At 43.3% G+C, this 18524-nt stretch overlaps 1 protein-coding gene across 9 annotated transcripts in view; it reads right to left on the reverse strand.

Annotated features, from left to right (window-relative positions):
* KREMEN1 (kringle containing transmembrane protein 1) overlaps nucleotides 1-18524 on the reverse strand; it is an 82812-nt gene that overhangs the window by 39479 nt on the left and 24809 nt on the right. For 7 of the 9 annotated variants that reach the window (XM_015457333.4, XM_065522314.2, XM_074004100.1 and 4 more), the window contains exon 3: nucleotides 16486-16577. In XM_015457333.4, coding sequence (XP_015312819.3) covers nucleotides 16486-16577 — 92 coding nt within the window. Of the gene's footprint in view, nucleotides 1-11971; nucleotides 12092-16485; nucleotides 16578-18524 lie in introns of all 9 variants that reach the window. The other 2 variants (XM_074004102.1, XM_074004103.1) reach the window with 1 other exon arrangement.

An 18524-nucleotide genomic window follows, 5' to 3' on the forward strand; every position in this document is an offset into this window, starting at 1 on the left:
AGACTCAACCTGCGTGACACCATCCACTTAAAGCTGAGAACAGTTGGTTTTGACTCCTTTCTCCTCTCTGTCTTCTTTGGCTATGCAGGAACATCATTCTGGATAATTGAGTTTTCCAGAAAGCTTAACTTTAAAATTTAACATTTTATCTTAATCATTTTGGATGAAACCTTTCTAACATGTATTAGATCTTTCTTAAACAAATGTAACAAGTTTAGTCTACTTTAAATTTTTCTTGGTAACTTAAGGTCATCAAATATACTTCAAAACGGCCCCAGACTGGTGTGCTTTTTTATGTTCTAGTGTCTGACTTTAATAGTTAATTTATCTCTTGGTTGCTGTCTCAGTCAACACAGGCTACTAAACAAAATGCCATAGGCTGGTGGCTTAAACAATGGACATGGTTCTGGAGGCTGAGAAGTCTAAGGTCAAGGTACTGGCAGTTTCAGTTCCTGATGAGGGCCCTCTTCCTGGCTTTCAGACCAAAGCCTTCTTGCCGTGTCCTCACATGGCAGAGGGAGATGGAGCTCTGGTTTCTCTTCCTTTCCTTTCCTTTTTTTTTTTTTGACATGGAGTTTTGCTCTTGTTGCCCAGGCTGGAGTGCAATGGCGCAATCTTGGCTCACTGCAACCTCCACCCCCTGGGTTGAAGTGATTCTCTGGCCTCAGTCTTCCAAGTAGCTGGGATTACAGGTATCCGCCACCATGCCCAGCTAATTTTTTGTATTTTTAGTAGAGATGGGGTACACCATGTTGGCCAGGCTAGTCTCGAACTCCTTACCTCAGGTGATCCACCTGACTTGGCCTCCCAAAGAACTAGGATTACAGGCGTGAGCCACTGCACCCAGCCCTCTTCCTCTCCTTATAAGGACACTAATCCTATCATGGGAGTCCTACTCTCATGACCTCATCTAAACCTAATTATCTCCCCAAGGACCACATCTCCAAATATCATCACATTGCAGGGTCAGGGCTTCAACATAAGAATGGTGGGGGTAGGGGGGGGAGACAAACATTCAATCTAAAACAGTTGCTGTCAAGGCTGCTGCAACCTCAGAACATTAGAACTGAAAGGGGTCTTTGAGGGCATCTACTTATTACTGTCAATGCCTGCAGTCTTTGCTTAACCTCTTCTTAATTTGCTGCTTCTTAGGCTTAGAACAAAACTGTGGAGCTTATAAGAACTGTATGAAAAATAGAAGATGCAACGTCTAAAAGAGGGAGGGCCATTATGCCCCTCACTTTCTGCCATCCACATTGTGGCTCAGGAGTGGGTTTTGCTTGCTCCCTTCCTAGGACTTGGCAATGTTCTGAAGGGCACTGGTGCCACCACCATGTGTCCAGGAGCAGGTGGTCTTTTACAGTGAGACAAACCCTAGGGTAAATTCTGGCCTCTCCATCACAGCCTTTCTCAGCTCAGTTCATCAACAGCGGAATGAGAATCAATACGGACCTCAAAGTGTTCTTGTGAGAAATAAAATGAGATAATGTAAATAAAGTAAATACCACAAGGCCTAGCAGAATAGAATGTGCTGAATAAATAGTGTTTATTATCATTATATACAATAAGACTTTCATCATTCACCACACAAACAAGAACAACTTGCTGAGTCATAGAAAAATAAAATAGGCTGATTTAAAAGACAAAAATCAAAGGCAGCCACCTCAGAAAACAGTTTGATTCCGGATATTAAAATATTAATCTCTTACATCTGTATAGCATACAGTGCATTTTCACATAAGTCAGCTCACAGGAAGCCCTAGCCCTTTCATCAGGGAGGCAGGACAGATGATATTCCTACAGCACAAAGAAGAAAACCAGTCTAGCAAGGTTAAAGGACTTGAATGGGGACACACAAGGCAGAACTGGAGAGTCGGGGTAAGCTCCAGGGTTGCAGACTCCCATTCCATGGGTGTTTTTTTTTTTGTTTTTTTCCATGTCTCTGACCCCTTTTCTTATAGGACCAGTCTGGGTAAGTAAGTGAAAATGACTCCCTGAGATTCAAGACTGAATTCTCAAACACATTAGTCCCTCAACACTCTGTGCCCCATGAGGGAAACCTCTGCGGTCCCAGTCAGCCTCTGAGGGGGCCACTGCCCTCTGACTTGTCCTGGAAAGTGCGGCTCGAAGTCTAGTCAGAGAAGACACGTCATGTTGCTTCAAAAGCATTACTACTCAACTGAGTGGATTCCTAGATCGTGTTCCACCCTTAGTGCTTCCCAGAAGCAGGGAGGAAAAGCCAATTTGAAAAAGGATATTTGTCTTCAAATTCCTTTTTCATTTCAAGCTTACTTTGAAGTCCTTGTGGCTTGGTCATGCATTTTTCCTCTTACCAAAGAGGCTTCATCACTTTCAATTTTAAAAAAATTATCTTCACATACAAATGGACCCCTTGTTTATCATAGCTGAGGTTTCAAAACTCGTGAAAATTAATTACAAACATTCAGATGTTGAAGATAAAAAATTTAGAGGAGTTAAAGAGAGATGGTCCTCCATTCGCATTAACCCAGGAACTATAGTTCTTTTACTATCATAAGAAACAACTGGGAAGCAATCAGACAGGCCCACTAAACATTGTTACATTTGAATATAACTGTGGCTTCATTGTGAAGGTGCTACATACCCCTCCATGGGGGCCTCCATGGCTGACAGCCATTCTTTGAGAACCACCTATTACCCACAGCACCTTCTCAGAGTCTCTGCTCCCATAACTGCTGCTGGTTGGGGACAAGACAAAGGGCTCCATCCTCTGGCCACAGCTGCCTCACTCTGGGGCCACCAGATTCTCTTTCTTAGGAAGCTGGAATTGGGATCCGCTCAGTGAATGCAGGCACTGAAATTGTAGGGATCTGTCAAGTAAGAGTTGAGGCAACCAAACTCAAGTTTGGGCCATGTGAGTGGATGAGTGAGCCAATTCTGCTGGTCCACGAAGAGGAAAAAGGATGGATAACAAGCTGAGAGGCAGACATGGGAGATGAAGTGGCCACTGAGAGAGACAGTGAAAGTGCCTGCTTTCTTTATAATTTCTTGGGACACAGAGGTTGGGTTCTGTGATACATCCCAATGGTCTTCGAATAGATTTCTTTTGCTCAAGTTAGCTTGAGTGAGTTCTAGTCCTGGTAACCAAATCATTCCTATCAAAGACAGAAGGCATACCCATCACAGCAAAGGCTGTTTGAATCCAAATCTTCAGCTGGTAATTCACCAAGAAGCAGCCCTGACTATTATTATGTTTTCTATTCCACTGCTCTGACCAGATCTGGGATATTTGCTTTAAGAAACCAGATGCTAAGTTCTTGTCCTATGTCTTAAAAAAACTCTTTCCAAGGCCAGGCGTGGTGGCTCACGCCTGTAATTCTAGCACTTTGGGAGGCTGAGGCAGGTGGATCACGAGAGGTCAGGAGATCGAGACCATCCTAGCTAACACGGTGAAACCCTGTTTCTACTAAAAGTACAAAAAAATAGCTGGGCGAGGTGGCAGGCGCCTGTAGTCCCAGCTACTCAGGTGGCTGAGGCAGGAGAAAGGCGTGAACCTGGGAGGTGGAGCTTGCGGTGAGCCAAGATCGCGCCACTGCACTCCAGCCTGGGCGACAGAGTGAGACTCCGTCTCAACAAAACAAAAAACAAAAACAAAAAAAAAACTCTTTCCAAGGCTCTGCAGAACTCCTTTTTTTTTTTTCTAAGTAAAATCTGCTTTTTCAGAAATTATGTAACTCCTCTGCTGATTTTTTTTTTTTTAATAGAGACAGGGTCTCACTCTGTTGCCCAGGCGGAAGCACAGTGATGCAATCATACTCACTGCAGCCTTGAACTCCTGAGCTCAAGTGATCTTCCCATCTCAGCCTCCCGAGTAGCTGGGACTACCAGTGTGTACTACCATGGCTGGATAATTATTTGTGTATCTTGTAGAGATGGGGTCTCACTATGTTGCCCAGACTGGTCTCAAACTTGTGGCCTCAAGTGATCCTCCTGCCTCAGCCTCCCAAAGTGCTTCTCTGCTGATTTTAAATGTCATTTAACCCTGTGTCAATACCATCTTCTGCCTCAAGGACCCCACACTGGTGCCTCAGTAGCTGATTTCTCCCCTCCATGGAAAGAAAAACTATGTACATCTGAGGCTGCAGCTGGTATCCTACTTCTTTCAGAGCATCAACAGGTTAAGTGTGGATTCATCCACACCCTCAGACCTGTGACCATAAGCTCATTGCACCCCGCGCCGTTCATCTGCAACTCCATTCGAAATCTGACAGCTGCCATCTTGGTCCTACTCCTCACAATATGGCCCCTACCTCTATAACTTTATTTCTAAACATAAACTTCCTTTTCAGTCACTCTGATCCTTCAAACAGTCTTACTTGTGCCCCTGAGTCTTACAGCAACACCCCCAAATAAATAAATAAGCACAGCTTTTTCTTCCTCTGTGAAATTCTGTCCTTGGGGGACGTAGTAAGAGTTCCTAAAGATCCTGATCCTGTAAGGCCAGGATCTGTCACAGCAGTAGTTCCCTCCCGGTGGGAGTTCCTTCTCTGAAACTTAGTTTCTGGTGAGTTAATGTGATAAAGAGTCAAAAGAGGCTCTAGTAATTTCTCCCCTCCCTGTACATTTGGTTGCTCCCACTTTAATAGATTTCCCCACTTCTTAAATCGGGCCTTGCAACTTGCTTTGATCCATAGAATGTGGTAGACTTCTGAGTTCATGCCTTAAGAGGAATGGCAGCTTCTGCTGCTTCTGTCTTGGAAGCCAGCCACCGTATAAGAAGTCTGAATACCCTGCTGTTGAGAGAAGTCACTGGATAGAGGTCTGAAGCCACCTTGAATGCCAGCAGAGCTCCCAGTTGCATGCAGGCACCTCACTGAGTCCAGGTGACAGTAGCAGAAGAACCACTCAGCTGAAACTCAGGTCGACCCAGAGAACTGGGAGAAATGATAAACTGTTGGTGCTTAAGTCACTAGGGCTGGGGATGGCTCATTACACAGCAATAAACAACTAGTACACATTACTTGGTAAAAGGTCAGTCCAAGTTCAAGAGGAATGATAACTGCTGTGTCCCTGGGAAGAAAAGCTCGTTTGTTGACTTGGACTTTTTTTTTCAGGGACACCACAAATATCCCAGGCAAGGAACCTCTTCCTGCTCTTTTATCCCTTGCATATTCCACTTGTCAACAAGCTCTGTCTTCTTCCTAAGTGCCTCTTGGACTTAATCCTTCCTGTCTTGTCTCACTGCTGCCATCATAGCCCAGGCCCTTATCCCCTGAGTTTAGAAATCTACACCCGTCCTCTCTTCCCCAAACTTTCTTCCTTTGATCCATCCTGTAAATGACATTGGGCTTGCTTTTCTTCCTAAACAAGGGCTTTCAGCATATCAGTCCCATCTAATCAACTCTTGCTTTCCAGGTGTGACCTGGTTCCTTTTTGTCCACTCCTCTACTCAGGAAGCCTGGATCCCAACCCACACGCACATCAATTCTATGCCTCCTCCAAGCTTCTGTCCTGCTGTTCCCTGACCCACTCAGCCACCAGCCACCTTTCTTCCAATTTCTGCAATCTTTACTGAGTCCTCTTGTCTTCAAAAACTCAAAACACTCTACCTCATAATTCAACACTTATTTATATAATTGGTGTGCTGGTCTGCAATTTTCTCTTAGGTTTATAACTCAGATTCCCAATTACATCATAAGATTGAGGGGCAATTTCTTCTTTATAGGCAAGTGCTGGTATAAAGATTTTCAGTAAAGTCATCCCTATCAATTTGAATGAGTTTTCATTTTTAAGTCCCTAGTGTGCTTTACACAACTGTGCTTTAGAACATTTGTATCTGTCACTGTACCAATATCCATTTCGTTCAGAAAGTCTGTATTTTTTTAATGGAAAATTAAATAATACCCACTGGCAAAAAACAAAACATAACTGAGTACATGCCAGATCTGAAACCATAAAACTGCATTGCAGGAACAAACGTGAGAGCCAGGCAGAGTGGCTCACACCTGTAATCCTAGTACTCTGGGAGGCCAAGGTGGGAGGATTGCTAGAGCCCAGGAGTTTGCGACCAGCCTGGGCAGCATAGCAAGACTCCATCTCTAAAAAAGTAAAAATATTTGCCGGCATAGTAGTGTGTGCCTGTTGTCCCAGCTACTTGGGACACTGAGGTGGGAGAATCGCTTGAGTCTGGGAGGTCAAGTCTGCAGTGATCCATGATCATGCCACTGCACTCCAGCCTGGGCAACAGAGCAAGACCCTGTCACAAACAGACAACAAACAAACAAACAAACGTGGGGTCTCTTGTGTTCGCTGAGTTCAGTGCTGCAGCAGGCCACAGGGAACAGTCACTGCAGCAGCTGATGCCTGGTACTAAGACCTTTGGTCAGTTAGATAAAAAAGGGATGGGCAGAAATAAAATGCAGGTTATGAATAACATATTCTAGGAATCAGATGACAGAAACATACTAACGGCAGTCCATTCCTTGGGGAAAGCATACCATCACAATACCTGCTGGTACTTTCATGTCTACCTGATATGTGCTAGGACTTAGGGTAGCATGCATTTTATTCATTTAATCTTCAAAAAAAACCCTGGAAGGCACCGATGAGGAAACCCAGGCACAACTGAGAGTCATTGTGCCTAAAGCTAGTAAGCAGATAATGATTCAAACCTAACTGGGTGTGACTCAGATGTCCACATTCTTTCCATCTTTGCACCAGCTTGTGTTGTCTCTTATGGGAAGAGAGGAAGAGATAAGACTTCATGGCATCAAGAAAGAATTTTGTCTTTTGAGACAGGGTTTCACTCTCATCGCCCAGACTAAAGTGCAATGGCACAGTCTAGGCTTACCACAACCTCTGCCTTCTGGGCTCAAGCGATTCTTCTGCCTTAGCCTCCTGAGTAGCTGGACTACAGGCACGTGCCCACTATACCTGGCTAATTTGTGTATTTTTGGTAGAGATGGGGTTTCACCACATTGCCCATGCTGGTCTCAAACTCGTGGGCTCAAGCAATCTGCCCATCTTAGCCTCCCAAAGTGTTGGGATTACAGGCATGAGCCACCATACCCAGCCAAGAAAGAATACTTAGCAAGCATTAATACACTCTCCACTGTGCTAGGTGTGGGGAAGATTGTTGAAATACATGGCTCTTTTTAGTGGTTACCAGGGAAAGGCTTGAAGAGGTAAAGCTTCCATAAATTCCATCAGCACTCCCCCACAAATATAAGTACAATCAAGTAAAACAAGGGTGCCTGTGACACGAGCTCAGCCTCCACCTCCTGAGCTCAAGCGATCCTCCTGAGTAGCTGGGATCATAGGCACATGCTACAACACCTGGTGAATTTTTAAGTTTTCTGTAAAGATAGGGTCTCCCTATGTTGCCCAGGCTAGTCTTGAACTCCTTGGCTCTAGCGATTCTCCCACCTTAGTCTCCCAAAGTGCTGTGATTATAAGCATGAGCCACCTCACCTGGCCTATTAATATTCATTTCAATATTGCTTTGGCTATCAACAAAAGTTGGAATTTTCATTTTAGCTGTAAAGCTGGTACACAGCCAAGTGTGGTGGCTCCTGCCTGTAATCCCAGCACTTTGGGAAGCTGAGGCGGGCGAATCACAAGGTCAGAAGTTCAAGACCAGCCAGGAAAACATGATGAACCCCCGTCTCTACTAAAAATACAAAAATTAGCTGGGTGTAGTGGTGGACGCCTGTAATCCCAGCTACTTGGGAGGCTGAGGCAGGAGAATCTCTTGAAACCAGAAGGCAGAGGTTGCAGTGAGCTGAGATCACGCCACTGCACTCCAGCCTCGGCAGCGAGAGCAAAACTCTGTTTCAAAAAAAAAAAAAAAAAAAGTAGGCCGGGTGCGGTGGCTTACGCCTGTAATCCCAGCACTTTGGGAGGCCGAGGCAGGCAGATCACGAGGTCAGGAGATCAAGACCATCCTGGCTAACATGGTGAAACCCCGTCTCTACTTAAAAAATACCAAAAAAATTAGCCGGGCGTGGTGGCGGGCGCCTGTAGTCCCAGCTACTTGGGAGGCTGAGGCAGGAGAATAGCGCGAACCCGAGAGGCGGAGTTTGCAGTGAGCCGAGATGGTGCCACTGCACCCTAGCCGGGGCGGCAGAGCGAGACTCCGTCTTAAAAAAAAAAAGTATAAATGGTACACAGGGATGCGTCATTTTAGAGGAGGTGAACTTCAGCCCACAGCAGTGAAGACATGGTACTGGGGGATAACCTACGGCCCACACAAAGCTGCTGATGAACTGTTTTGTGCAGTAGGTCCAACCCCAGGGGAGCCCTTTCCTAGCTGAGAACAGCTGGTCTGGGAACACCCACAGAGATAGCCCAGCATACTGCAGAGTGGCTCTGCTGGGCAGCAAATGCTTCCTGGATCCCATCTCAGCCTGCTTTACTCCTGGGGCTTGGGATTTCCCAAAGCCAAAGAAGAAAAGAAAATGACTTAGAGCTAACAGCATGAACTGCAGACCCTCTGTCGCCACTGAGTTAATCCTTTGGTTTCCACAATGTCACAAAAGCAATCTTAATAATTCACCATAGTATCAGAATTTCAAACTTTAATTTCCAAACAATTCACAAAGAAAATTCTGAAGAATGACCTCAACAGTAGCCCAAATCCATCCCAGAGCCCCTGTTTTCAAGGAAATAAAGGAAATAGGACTATTCTCAAGTGCTAGAAGGAAAAGGCACTGGTCTTGCTATCAGGAATCCTAGTCAAAAATCCTGTTTGACTCAGACTGTAATCCTCATCAAATCACTTAACTATCTAGGCTCAGTTTTCTTATCTGAGAAATGGAGGCGGGAGAGTAGACATGCCATCTGCTTCATGGGATTGTTGAAAAGGTTAAACAAGATAATGTGTTGGGAGGCCGAGGCAGTCGGATCACGAGGTCAGGAGATTGAGACCATCTTGGCTAACAAGGCGAAACCCCATCTCTATTAAAAAACACACACAAAAATTAGCTGGGCGTGGTGGCGGGCGCCTGGAGTCCCAGCTACTCGGGAGGCTGAGGCAGGAGAATGGTGTGAACCCGGGAGGTGGAGCTTGCAGTGAGCCGAGATCACACCACTGCACTCCAGCCTGGGTGACACAGCGAGACTCTGTCTCAAAAAAAAAAAAAAAAAAAAAAAAAAAAAAGAGATAATGTGAATGAATATAAGTGCTTTTTGTACATAGTAGGCACTCAGCAATAGCTGAAACATACTAGAAAGCAGTGCTGACATTAAAACACAGAAAGTGCTGACAGAAACAAAACATTTTCTATAATTGAGAAACTGCCTTGACCACCACTGCCGCAGCGCCCTTGGCTTTTTACTCAAACTCTAACACAGTTTTAAAAACTCTTATCAGGGATAATAGGAAGCTTTCACATCCTATTTTTTGGGCTGACTTTTGTAAGGCAAACACTAACATCTGAAATCTACTTTAAATCTATTTTTAACAAGTCCAGGTATTAGTTAGTTAAAAGAAAGCTGAGCTGGTGAGGTCACCAGCTGAGATGGACCTAAGGTTCCACATGTATTGCAGAGGTGCGACTGCTGGCATCCTCTTAGGGCTGATCTGTGCGAATGATACAATCACTAAATAACTTATCATAGGTTAAAAGTGGGAAATCTTGACCCAAATCCCTAATACAGAGGTTTAAGGAACTATGGAGAAATGTCTCCTTCAGACACTCAGCCCTCACCTCAGCTTCATCACCATCTTCCTGGATCAGGTCCAGGCTTCATGCCCAGACCATAAGACCTGACATCATCTAGCCCTGTCTGCTTCTCAGACCTCATCTCCTGCCCTCTTCATCTTAAAATTTATGTTTCAGCAACACCAACTTGCTTGGAATTCATCAGTGCACGTGTGTGTGTATGTGTGTGTATGTGTGCACGCACACGCACATGCATAGGCGCAAACTGTTCCCTTTGCCTCCAATGCCCTCACTACCCCCACCCCATCCAGCCCTAACATCTAGAACCTTGCTCCTTAAAGTGAGTCCTGCAGCTCTGGCATCCCAGAACCTTGTTAGAAATGTAACAGGCCTGTTCTAGACCTACTGATAAGAATCTGTATTTTATGGCATGAACCCGGGAGGTGGAGCTTGCAGTGAGCCAAGATTGCGCCACTGCACTACAGCCTGGGAGACAGAGCCAGACTCCGTCTCAAAAAAAAAAAAAAAAAAAAAAAAAAAAAAAAATCTGTATTTTAATAAGATCCCAGGTGACTGGATGTACTTTAAAGTAGAGAAGACCTAAACTAAGACCCCACTCTTTCCAGAAGCCCTCTTCAACAGACAGTAGCACCTGCCTCCCTACCATGCCAAACAGATGGCCCTCCTAGGTGCTCCCAACTTTTGCTCACCTCACTTATTATAGAGTATTTTGCATATGCTTATCTGTTCATGTGTCTGTCTTCGGTCTCAGACTGAGGATTCCCCACAGGCTGCAGAACACACTATCCTTGTGACCCCATTTTGTACAAGGTCTGACAGATGGTCAGAGCTTAAGAAATGTCATTTGACACAACTAATAACTTCAAAATATGTCTAAAGCTCTTGTGATTTTATTTATTTTTTGAGATGGAGTCTCGCTCTGTCACCCAGGCTGTAGTGCAATGGCACCATCTCAGCTCACTGCAACCGCTGCCTCCTAGGTTCAAGTGATTCTCCTGCCTCAGCCTCCCGAGTAGCTGGGACTACAGATGTGCACCACCACGCCCGGTTTACTTTTGTATCTTTAGTGGAGATGGGGTTTCGCCATGTTGGCCAGGCTGGTTTTGAACTCCTGACCTCAGGTGATCTGCCCACCTTGACCTCCCAAAGTGCTGGGATTACAGGCGTGAGCCACTGCACCCAGCCAAGTTCTTGTGATTTTTAAACTTTATTTACTAACTTTAACCTCAATAATTAATAGTTTTAATAACTTTAAATAACTAATAGTTTTAACAAGTTTAATAACTAAAACTTTAATAACTAACTTTAACAATGATGTCAGATACTTGTGGGCTATGTGTAAAAGTATTACAATTGGCTGGGCGCGGTGGCTCATTCCTGTAATCCCAGCAATTTGGGAGGCCAAGGCAGGAGGATTGCTGAGCCCGGGAGTACGAGACCGGCTAGGGGAACGTGGCAAAACCCTGTCTCTACAAAAAATACACAAATTATCCAGCTGTGATGGCATGTGCCTGTAGGCCTAGCTACTCAGGAGGCTGAGGTGGGACGACCGCTAGAGCCTAAGAGGTAGACGCTGCAATGAGCCAAGATTTCACCACTTCTCTCCAACCTGTGTGACACGGCAAGACTCTGTCTCAAAAAAAAAAAAAAAAAGTACTACAATTTAGGTTAATCATGTTACATATTTGAATCTAGATACTCAGGATGCTGTGTTTATGTACTCTTTAAAATATCATAAAATAATTTTAAATTTTATCTTTTTATTATGCAAAGTTTCAAATATACACAAAAGTGGGAAAGAATAATGAACCCATCACCCAGCATCGACGAATATCCACTTTTTTTAAAACCATTCTTGTTTCATCTATTTCCCTCACCCCCACCTAGTCACTCTTTGGGGGGCTGGATTGTTTTAAAACAAATCCCAAATATGTCATTTCAACCACAAATATTTCAGTATCTGTAATTTTAAAGGACTTAACCACCATGCCATTATCGTAGCTAATAAAATTGACAGTAATTCCTTAATATGATCTAATACTCGTCTGTATTCAAATGTCCCTAATTCAAAGATGAATTTTTATGGCTGGATTTGCAGAAATTGGGGGAATGTTTTTCAGCAAACAAGACAGCTCTCAATAGTCAAACCAATAGGCCTTAGAGATCTAAAGTGTGGGATCTAGAGACATGTTAAACCTGATGGCACTGGAATTTGCTTTTGAAGTCTGAATTTCTCCTGGCTGCAATGAGAACTTAGGGTTTCTGAGAAACATACTGGCAGAAGCAGTTTCAGGGGCAAATCCAATTACCTCTGAGTTGTTCTTTTAACGGTAAGTTCTGTTCCGTGCTCTGCAGGTCAAGAGCAGTTCAGATTTCCCTCTGCTCCCATTTGAGTCGTACTTCAGGTCTGCCTCCTGCTTGTTGTAGCTCTACACATAACACACCAAGGGGCAGAGATCTGGTTTCCACACAATGGCCCACCATTCAGCCAGATTCTGCTTTGTCCCTAAATATTCATTCTCCCTGGCTCCTGCTGGGTCTGTTATATTCAGATATGAACTTTCCAGGAATCTGATCATGTCACAGGGCTTTTTCTGTATGACAAGTTCAATGCTAATCATGAATAGCAGGCTTCATGCAGAGGTTTAGTATTATTCATGAAAATTGTGACTCCACATCCAGAAATAGGGCAAAAGTGGCCTAAAATAGGCAGGTTGTATCTCTGTTAAATCCGCCAGGCAATTACCAACGTCTCTTGCTACAAACTACACAAGAGATTTTGCTCAACTATGTTAATCAGACACACTGGAAGCACAATATGCTGCCAGACTCTGTGTCTGAGGTCCAGCCTGATGGGGAGCCCTGGTCCCCACAGGGTAAACTGAAGGGTTTTCCAAAGAACCAAAGCCAGACACCACCCACCCTCTATCCCCAGAAACCAGGTACTATAAAGCTCTCATTCCCAACTTCTACAAATCTCTGCCCAGACCAACTCAAGGCTAGCTTTAGAGATTTTAGAGGGTTATCAAGGGGCCACAGAAAAATTGAAATAATATTTAATTTTCCTTTTTTGGAACAGTAAAGCATATCTGGTAAATATTACAAATTAGACGCATACTAAGTGGTTTATAGCATTTTGTTATAATTATCTCTTCTGGAACCTGGTTTCAATGACCACATGAATCAGCTCCTATTGGCCCAGATTATATTTTAGAAATACAAGTCGAAGATTATCTTTCCAAATAAAAGTGCCCAGATTGAAACCCCCTCTTTACCACTCCCAAGAGAATGACACAGGCTGGTACTAAAAGACTATCTTTGTGTTGAACAAATGGACCGAGGAAAATCTGCTTTCCTCTCCCTCTGCCTCTTTCTTCTTTACATAACTAGAGGCAAATGAGATGTTTTTCATTTTAAAAATTTGATTAAGCAGACTGAGCAAAAGCCCATTCTTCTGGTCTTTACTGTTTTCTCAATTTGGGGACTGGAAGAAGGCACACTCAGGTTGGAAGGATAGTGAAGCTAAGCCTGAACTGCCAGGCAGTGTTGACATCTGGGCGTTTAAATTACAAAAGGTGAGCACTATGTCTGCAGCACTGGTAGGGGGCCGCCTTTCCCCCTGAAGGCCTCAGAATTCAGCTGTTATTCCAGGTACTAGTGAAAGGGTTCCCGGGTCCCATATACAAGCCTCCTGACCTGAGAGGTGAGAAAGATGGCAAGGCAGAGGGTAGGTTTAAATAATAAGAAAAAAAATAACCCAGATAGAATGTTATGAACGCACTGTCTTTTTCTTCAGCTCTAGGCACTGAGCTCTTTTGGCATATTTTAAAATACATTATATATACTACATTAATAGACTCCTTATAGAACCAGATCTTCCTTTAGTTTCTGTGGTTCAAACCTTCTGCAAGAGCTTTCTACACACAGTATTTTCTCTACCTTGTTTAAAAGTACAGTCATGTATCTCTTAGGCAAGGATTCGTTCTGAGAACTGCGTGGTCATATAATTTTGTTGTTGTGTGACCATAATAGAGTACACTTGCACAAACTGAGATGGGATAGCCTACTACACACCTAGTCTATAATGGGATAGCCTGTCACTCCTAGGCTACAAATCTGAGCAGCATGTTACTGTACTGAATACCGTAGGCAACTGTAACATAATGGTAAGTACTTATGTATCTAAGCATATCTAAACATAGAAAAGGTACAGTAAAAATACTGTATACGAGATAAAAATTCGTTTACCTGTATCATGGCACTTGCCATGAATGGAGCCTGCAAGACTGCAAGTTGCTCTGGGTGAGTCAGTGAGTGAGTGGTGAGTGAATGTGAAGGCCTAGGACATTACTGTACATTACTGTAGACTTTATAAACACTGAACATTTAGGCTACACTAAATTCATTAAAAACTATTTTTCTTGAATAATAAATTAACCTTAGCTACTGTAACTTTTTTACTTTATAAACTTTTTAATTACTTTAGCATTTTGAGTATTTCATAATAACACTTAGCTTACAACACACATTGTATAGCTGTACAAAAATATTTTCTTCCTTTCTTTATATCCTTCTTTTTCTTTTTTTTTTTTTTTTTGGAAACAGACTCTTGTGTTGGCCAGACTGGAGTGCAGTGGCATGATCTCGGCTCAATGCAATCTTTGCCTCCCAGGTTCAAGTGATTCTTGTTGCTCAGCCTCCCAAGTACCTGGGATTACAGGTGCATGCCAACAAACCTGGCTAATTTTTGTGTTTTTAGTAGAGATGGGGTTTTACTATGTTGGCCAAGCTGGTCTGGAACTCCTGGCTTCAAGTGATCTGCCCGCTTCAGCCTCCCAAAGTGCTGGGATTACAGGTGTGAGCCAACATGCCCAGCCTTTATATCCTTCTTCTATAAGTTTTTTTTATTATATTTTTAAAATGTTTTACTTTCGTTTACTTTTTAAACTTTTTTGTTAAAAACTAAGACACAAACACACACAATAACCTAGGCCACACAAAGTCAGGATCATCAGTATCACTGTCTTCCACCTCCACATTTTGTCCCACTGGAAGGGGACAATAACACACATGGAGCTGTCATCTCCTGTGAAAACAATGCCTTCTTCTGGAATACCTCCTGAAGGACCTGCCTGAGGCTGTTTCACAGTTAACTACTTTTAATAAGTAGAAGAAATATACTCTAAAATAATAGTAAAAATATAGTATGGTAAATACATAAACCAGTAACATAGTTGTTTACTATCATTATCAAGTATGTACTATATATAATTGTATATGTTATACTTCTGTGTGACTGGAAGTACAGTGGGTTTATTTGTACCAGCATCACCACAAACACATGAGTAACGTGTTGCACTATAACATCAGTAGGCAACAGAAATTTTTCAGCTCCATTATAATCTTTATACACATATATAAAGACTAGTCCATGCCTGTAATCGCAGCACTTTGGGAGGCCAAGGCGGGCGGATCACCTGAGGTCAGGAGTTCAAGACCAGCCTGACCACATGGAGAAACTCCGTCCCTACTAAAAATACAAAATTAGCCAGGCATGGTGGCACATGCCTGTAATCCCAGCTACTTGGGAGGCTGAGGCAGGAGAATCACTTGAACCCAAGAGGTGGAGATTGCAGTGAGCTGAGATGGCACCACTGCACTCCAGCCTGGGCGACAGAGTGAGACTCTGTGTCAAAAAAAAAAAAAAAAAAAAAAGATTAGTCAAGTGCAGTAGTGAGAAGGGAAGAAAGAAGGAAGAAAGAAGAGTAGAAAAAGAAGTGTGATCTGTAACTGACTGAACAATCAGTTTAAATACTCCATATGGGACCACCATTGTATATGTGGTCTGTTTTGTGTGGTGCATGACTGTATCTTTTTAAGATTCCTCCTACACCATACACTCCCGAAGGTCAGCGTATCCTATTGTCTTTGTAGTTTGCATATAATAAACAGTGAATACAGGTGCCGGGTGCGGTGGCTCACACCTGTAATCCCAGCACTTTGGATCATGAGGTCAGGGGATGGAGACCATCCTGGCCAACATGGTGAAACCCCATCTCTACTAAAATACAAAAATTATCTGGGCATGATGGCACATGCCTGTAGTTCCAGCTACTGAGGAAGCTGAGGCAGGAGAATCACTTGAACCCAGGAGGCGGAGGTTGCAGTGAGCTGAGATCGCACCACAGCACTCCAGCCTGGAGACACAGCAAGACTCTGTCTCAAAAAAACAAAACAAAACAAAACAAAACCAGGGAATAAATGAATGAAACAGTTAGAAAACAGGCATTTTAGTAAAAGGCTGAAGAAACTGGGTTGTGAGTTATAAACAGTAGAACATGTTAGGCTAATGTGGGTAAAAGAACTACCACATCAGCTTTGTATGGTATTTAACAAGGTATTTACCAAATATCACTTCTGGGGACCTATTCAAATCCAAATAATAAGTAGTGCCATCACTGAGTTTCACTATGTATAAAGATGTTCATTCCAAAAAGTACAAAATACTTTTTCCCCTAGCCTGCTTCTGAGCGGTTGCCCTCTCTATCCCTGAAAGAATCAGAAATTGACCAAAAGTAGGAATTCTCATGGGGCTTACCCATCAAGGGAATACCTTTAGAATGAGGTGCCAAGGAAATCAGCATTCCTATTCCTGAAAAGCCTCAACAAGAGAAGTGAAAATCCTCAGCCCAGGAGGGCTTCTCCTTTCACATGCTCCATGAAATCCACCAGCCTAACTACCTGACTCTGGCACGGGCCTCCCTCTCCGCACTCTTAGTGTTCACAGTCCTGTAAACCATCACATTGGGTATTACAGTCTTACTCTGGCAAGCAGGTATCTCACAGTACTTCCAGTAGACACCATCCTCGTGCTCTGCCACATAGCACCAGGGGCTCACGTCTCCATCTGGGTTTCTGTTGGGGAAAAGGACAAAACTGATGACTCCTGATGCTTTTTGTTTTTTTGTTTTTTTGTTTTTTTTTTTGAGACGGAATCTCGCTCTGTCGCCCAGGCTGGAGTGCAGTGGCCGGATCTCAGCTCACTGCAAGCTCCGCCTCCTGGGTTCACGCCATTCTCCTGCCTCAGCCTCCCGAGTAGCTGGGACTACAGGCACCCGCCACCTCGCCCGGCTAGTTTTTTTTTTGTATGTTTTAGTAGAGACGGAGTTTCACCGGGTTAGCCAGGATGGTCTCGATCTCCTGACCTCGTGATCCGCCCGTCTCGGCCTCCCAAAGTGCTGGGATTACAGGCTTGAGCCACCGCGCCCGGCCGACTCCTGATGTTTTAATTCAGCTGGTTCATTGCTTTTCAGTTTTACAGAAAAGGAAATGCTTTAGCTTCTGTATTCTCTCTAATAGTTGGTCTGTATCTCAGTGCTGTCTCTCATCAAAAGGGAAAAAATGGTAATATTACAAGAACAAATATATCTGCTCTGACAGATACTTCAGAGTTTGGGGGGAAGTGAGCAAAGGTAATATATGTTTAGGCAAATTCACTGTAGTATAACTAGGACAAATGGCCACTGCACACATCATGCCAAATAGCACTGGCACCTTGAATGTGAACGTGGAGATTCCAAGGCTGAGTGAGCATAGGGGCTCTCAGCGCTGCTGATGAATATGCGAACTGACACAAATGGTCAGAGCGGCAATTTGGGAATTAGAGCCAAAGGACCTAGAAATATGCAAGCCCCCCACTTGGCAATTTCCTCTTTAGGAATTTATTCTAAGGAAATCTTATCTATAAAGATGTTCAACAAAACACTTTTATAATATAAAAAAACAGGTGGAAATAGCAAATATCCAACAACAAAGGACTGGTTAAATAAATTGTATATCCATAGAAGGGAATATGTGATATAGAGACCAATCTTATTAATTTGCAAATATATTCACAATGCCTTGTGAGGCTTTTTTTTTTTTTTTTTTTTTTTTTTGAGACGGACTCTCACTCTGTCACCCGGGCTGGAGTGCAGTGGCGTGATCTCGGTTCACTGCAACCTCCAACTCCCAGGCTCAAGCGATTCTCCTGCCTCACGCCTCCCAAGTAGCTGGGACTACAGGTGCCCGCCGCCATGCCTGGCTAATTTTTGTTTTTTTTGTTTTTAGTAGAGGTGGGGTTTCACCATGTTGGCCAGTCTGGTCTCCAACTCCTGACCTCAAGTGATCCACCCATCTCAGCCTTCCAAAGTGCTGAGATTACAGGCGTGAGCCACCATGCCCAGCCTTCTTAGATGTGTTTTTAAAGAGGCAGTTATAAAACCCAATAGATGACATAATCCCATGTTTTGAAAAGACTTATTTAGGAAAGAATGTACACCAAACTCTTATAAAGTGTCTCTAGACACTGGAACTATTGGTGATTTCGACTTTTTTCTTTTCTGGTTTTATTTTATTTCCTCTATATTGAATACTCCAGTGGTGTAATTTTTAAACAGTAAAATAGAACTCACTTAATAAAGACTCCACTGGGCTGGGTGCAACAAGAGCAAAACTCTGTCTCAAAAATTAAAAAATAAAAATAAAAATAAAATAAAGACTCCACTGACAAGCTTTCACCAGGATCAGGCTCACATTTGCTAGAAATGGGTGCTATTCCTTCCTCAAAATGCTGACTCCTCAGAGAATACTGAAGAAAACTGCGTCAGTCTCAGCTAGAACTTGTGATCCTGTCATGAGGTACCAACTTCTGATATGGAGATAATATTTTTAAAGATCTATTTCACATTTCTAAATGAGAATGGCCTGGAGTAAATACGCTTTAAGGTTTTTCCAACTCATAGGTGGCATAACAATAACAAGCAACACTACTGAAGCAGATAAATAAAATGGCAGGGGCTACTGGACACACAGAAAAGCCTT

The sequence above is a fragment of the Macaca fascicularis genome, chromosome 10 (assembly GCF_037993035.2).
Source record: "Macaca fascicularis isolate 582-1 chromosome 10, T2T-MFA8v1.1".
NCBI classification, from domain to species: domain Eukaryota; kingdom Metazoa; phylum Chordata; class Mammalia; order Primates; family Cercopithecidae; genus Macaca; species Macaca fascicularis.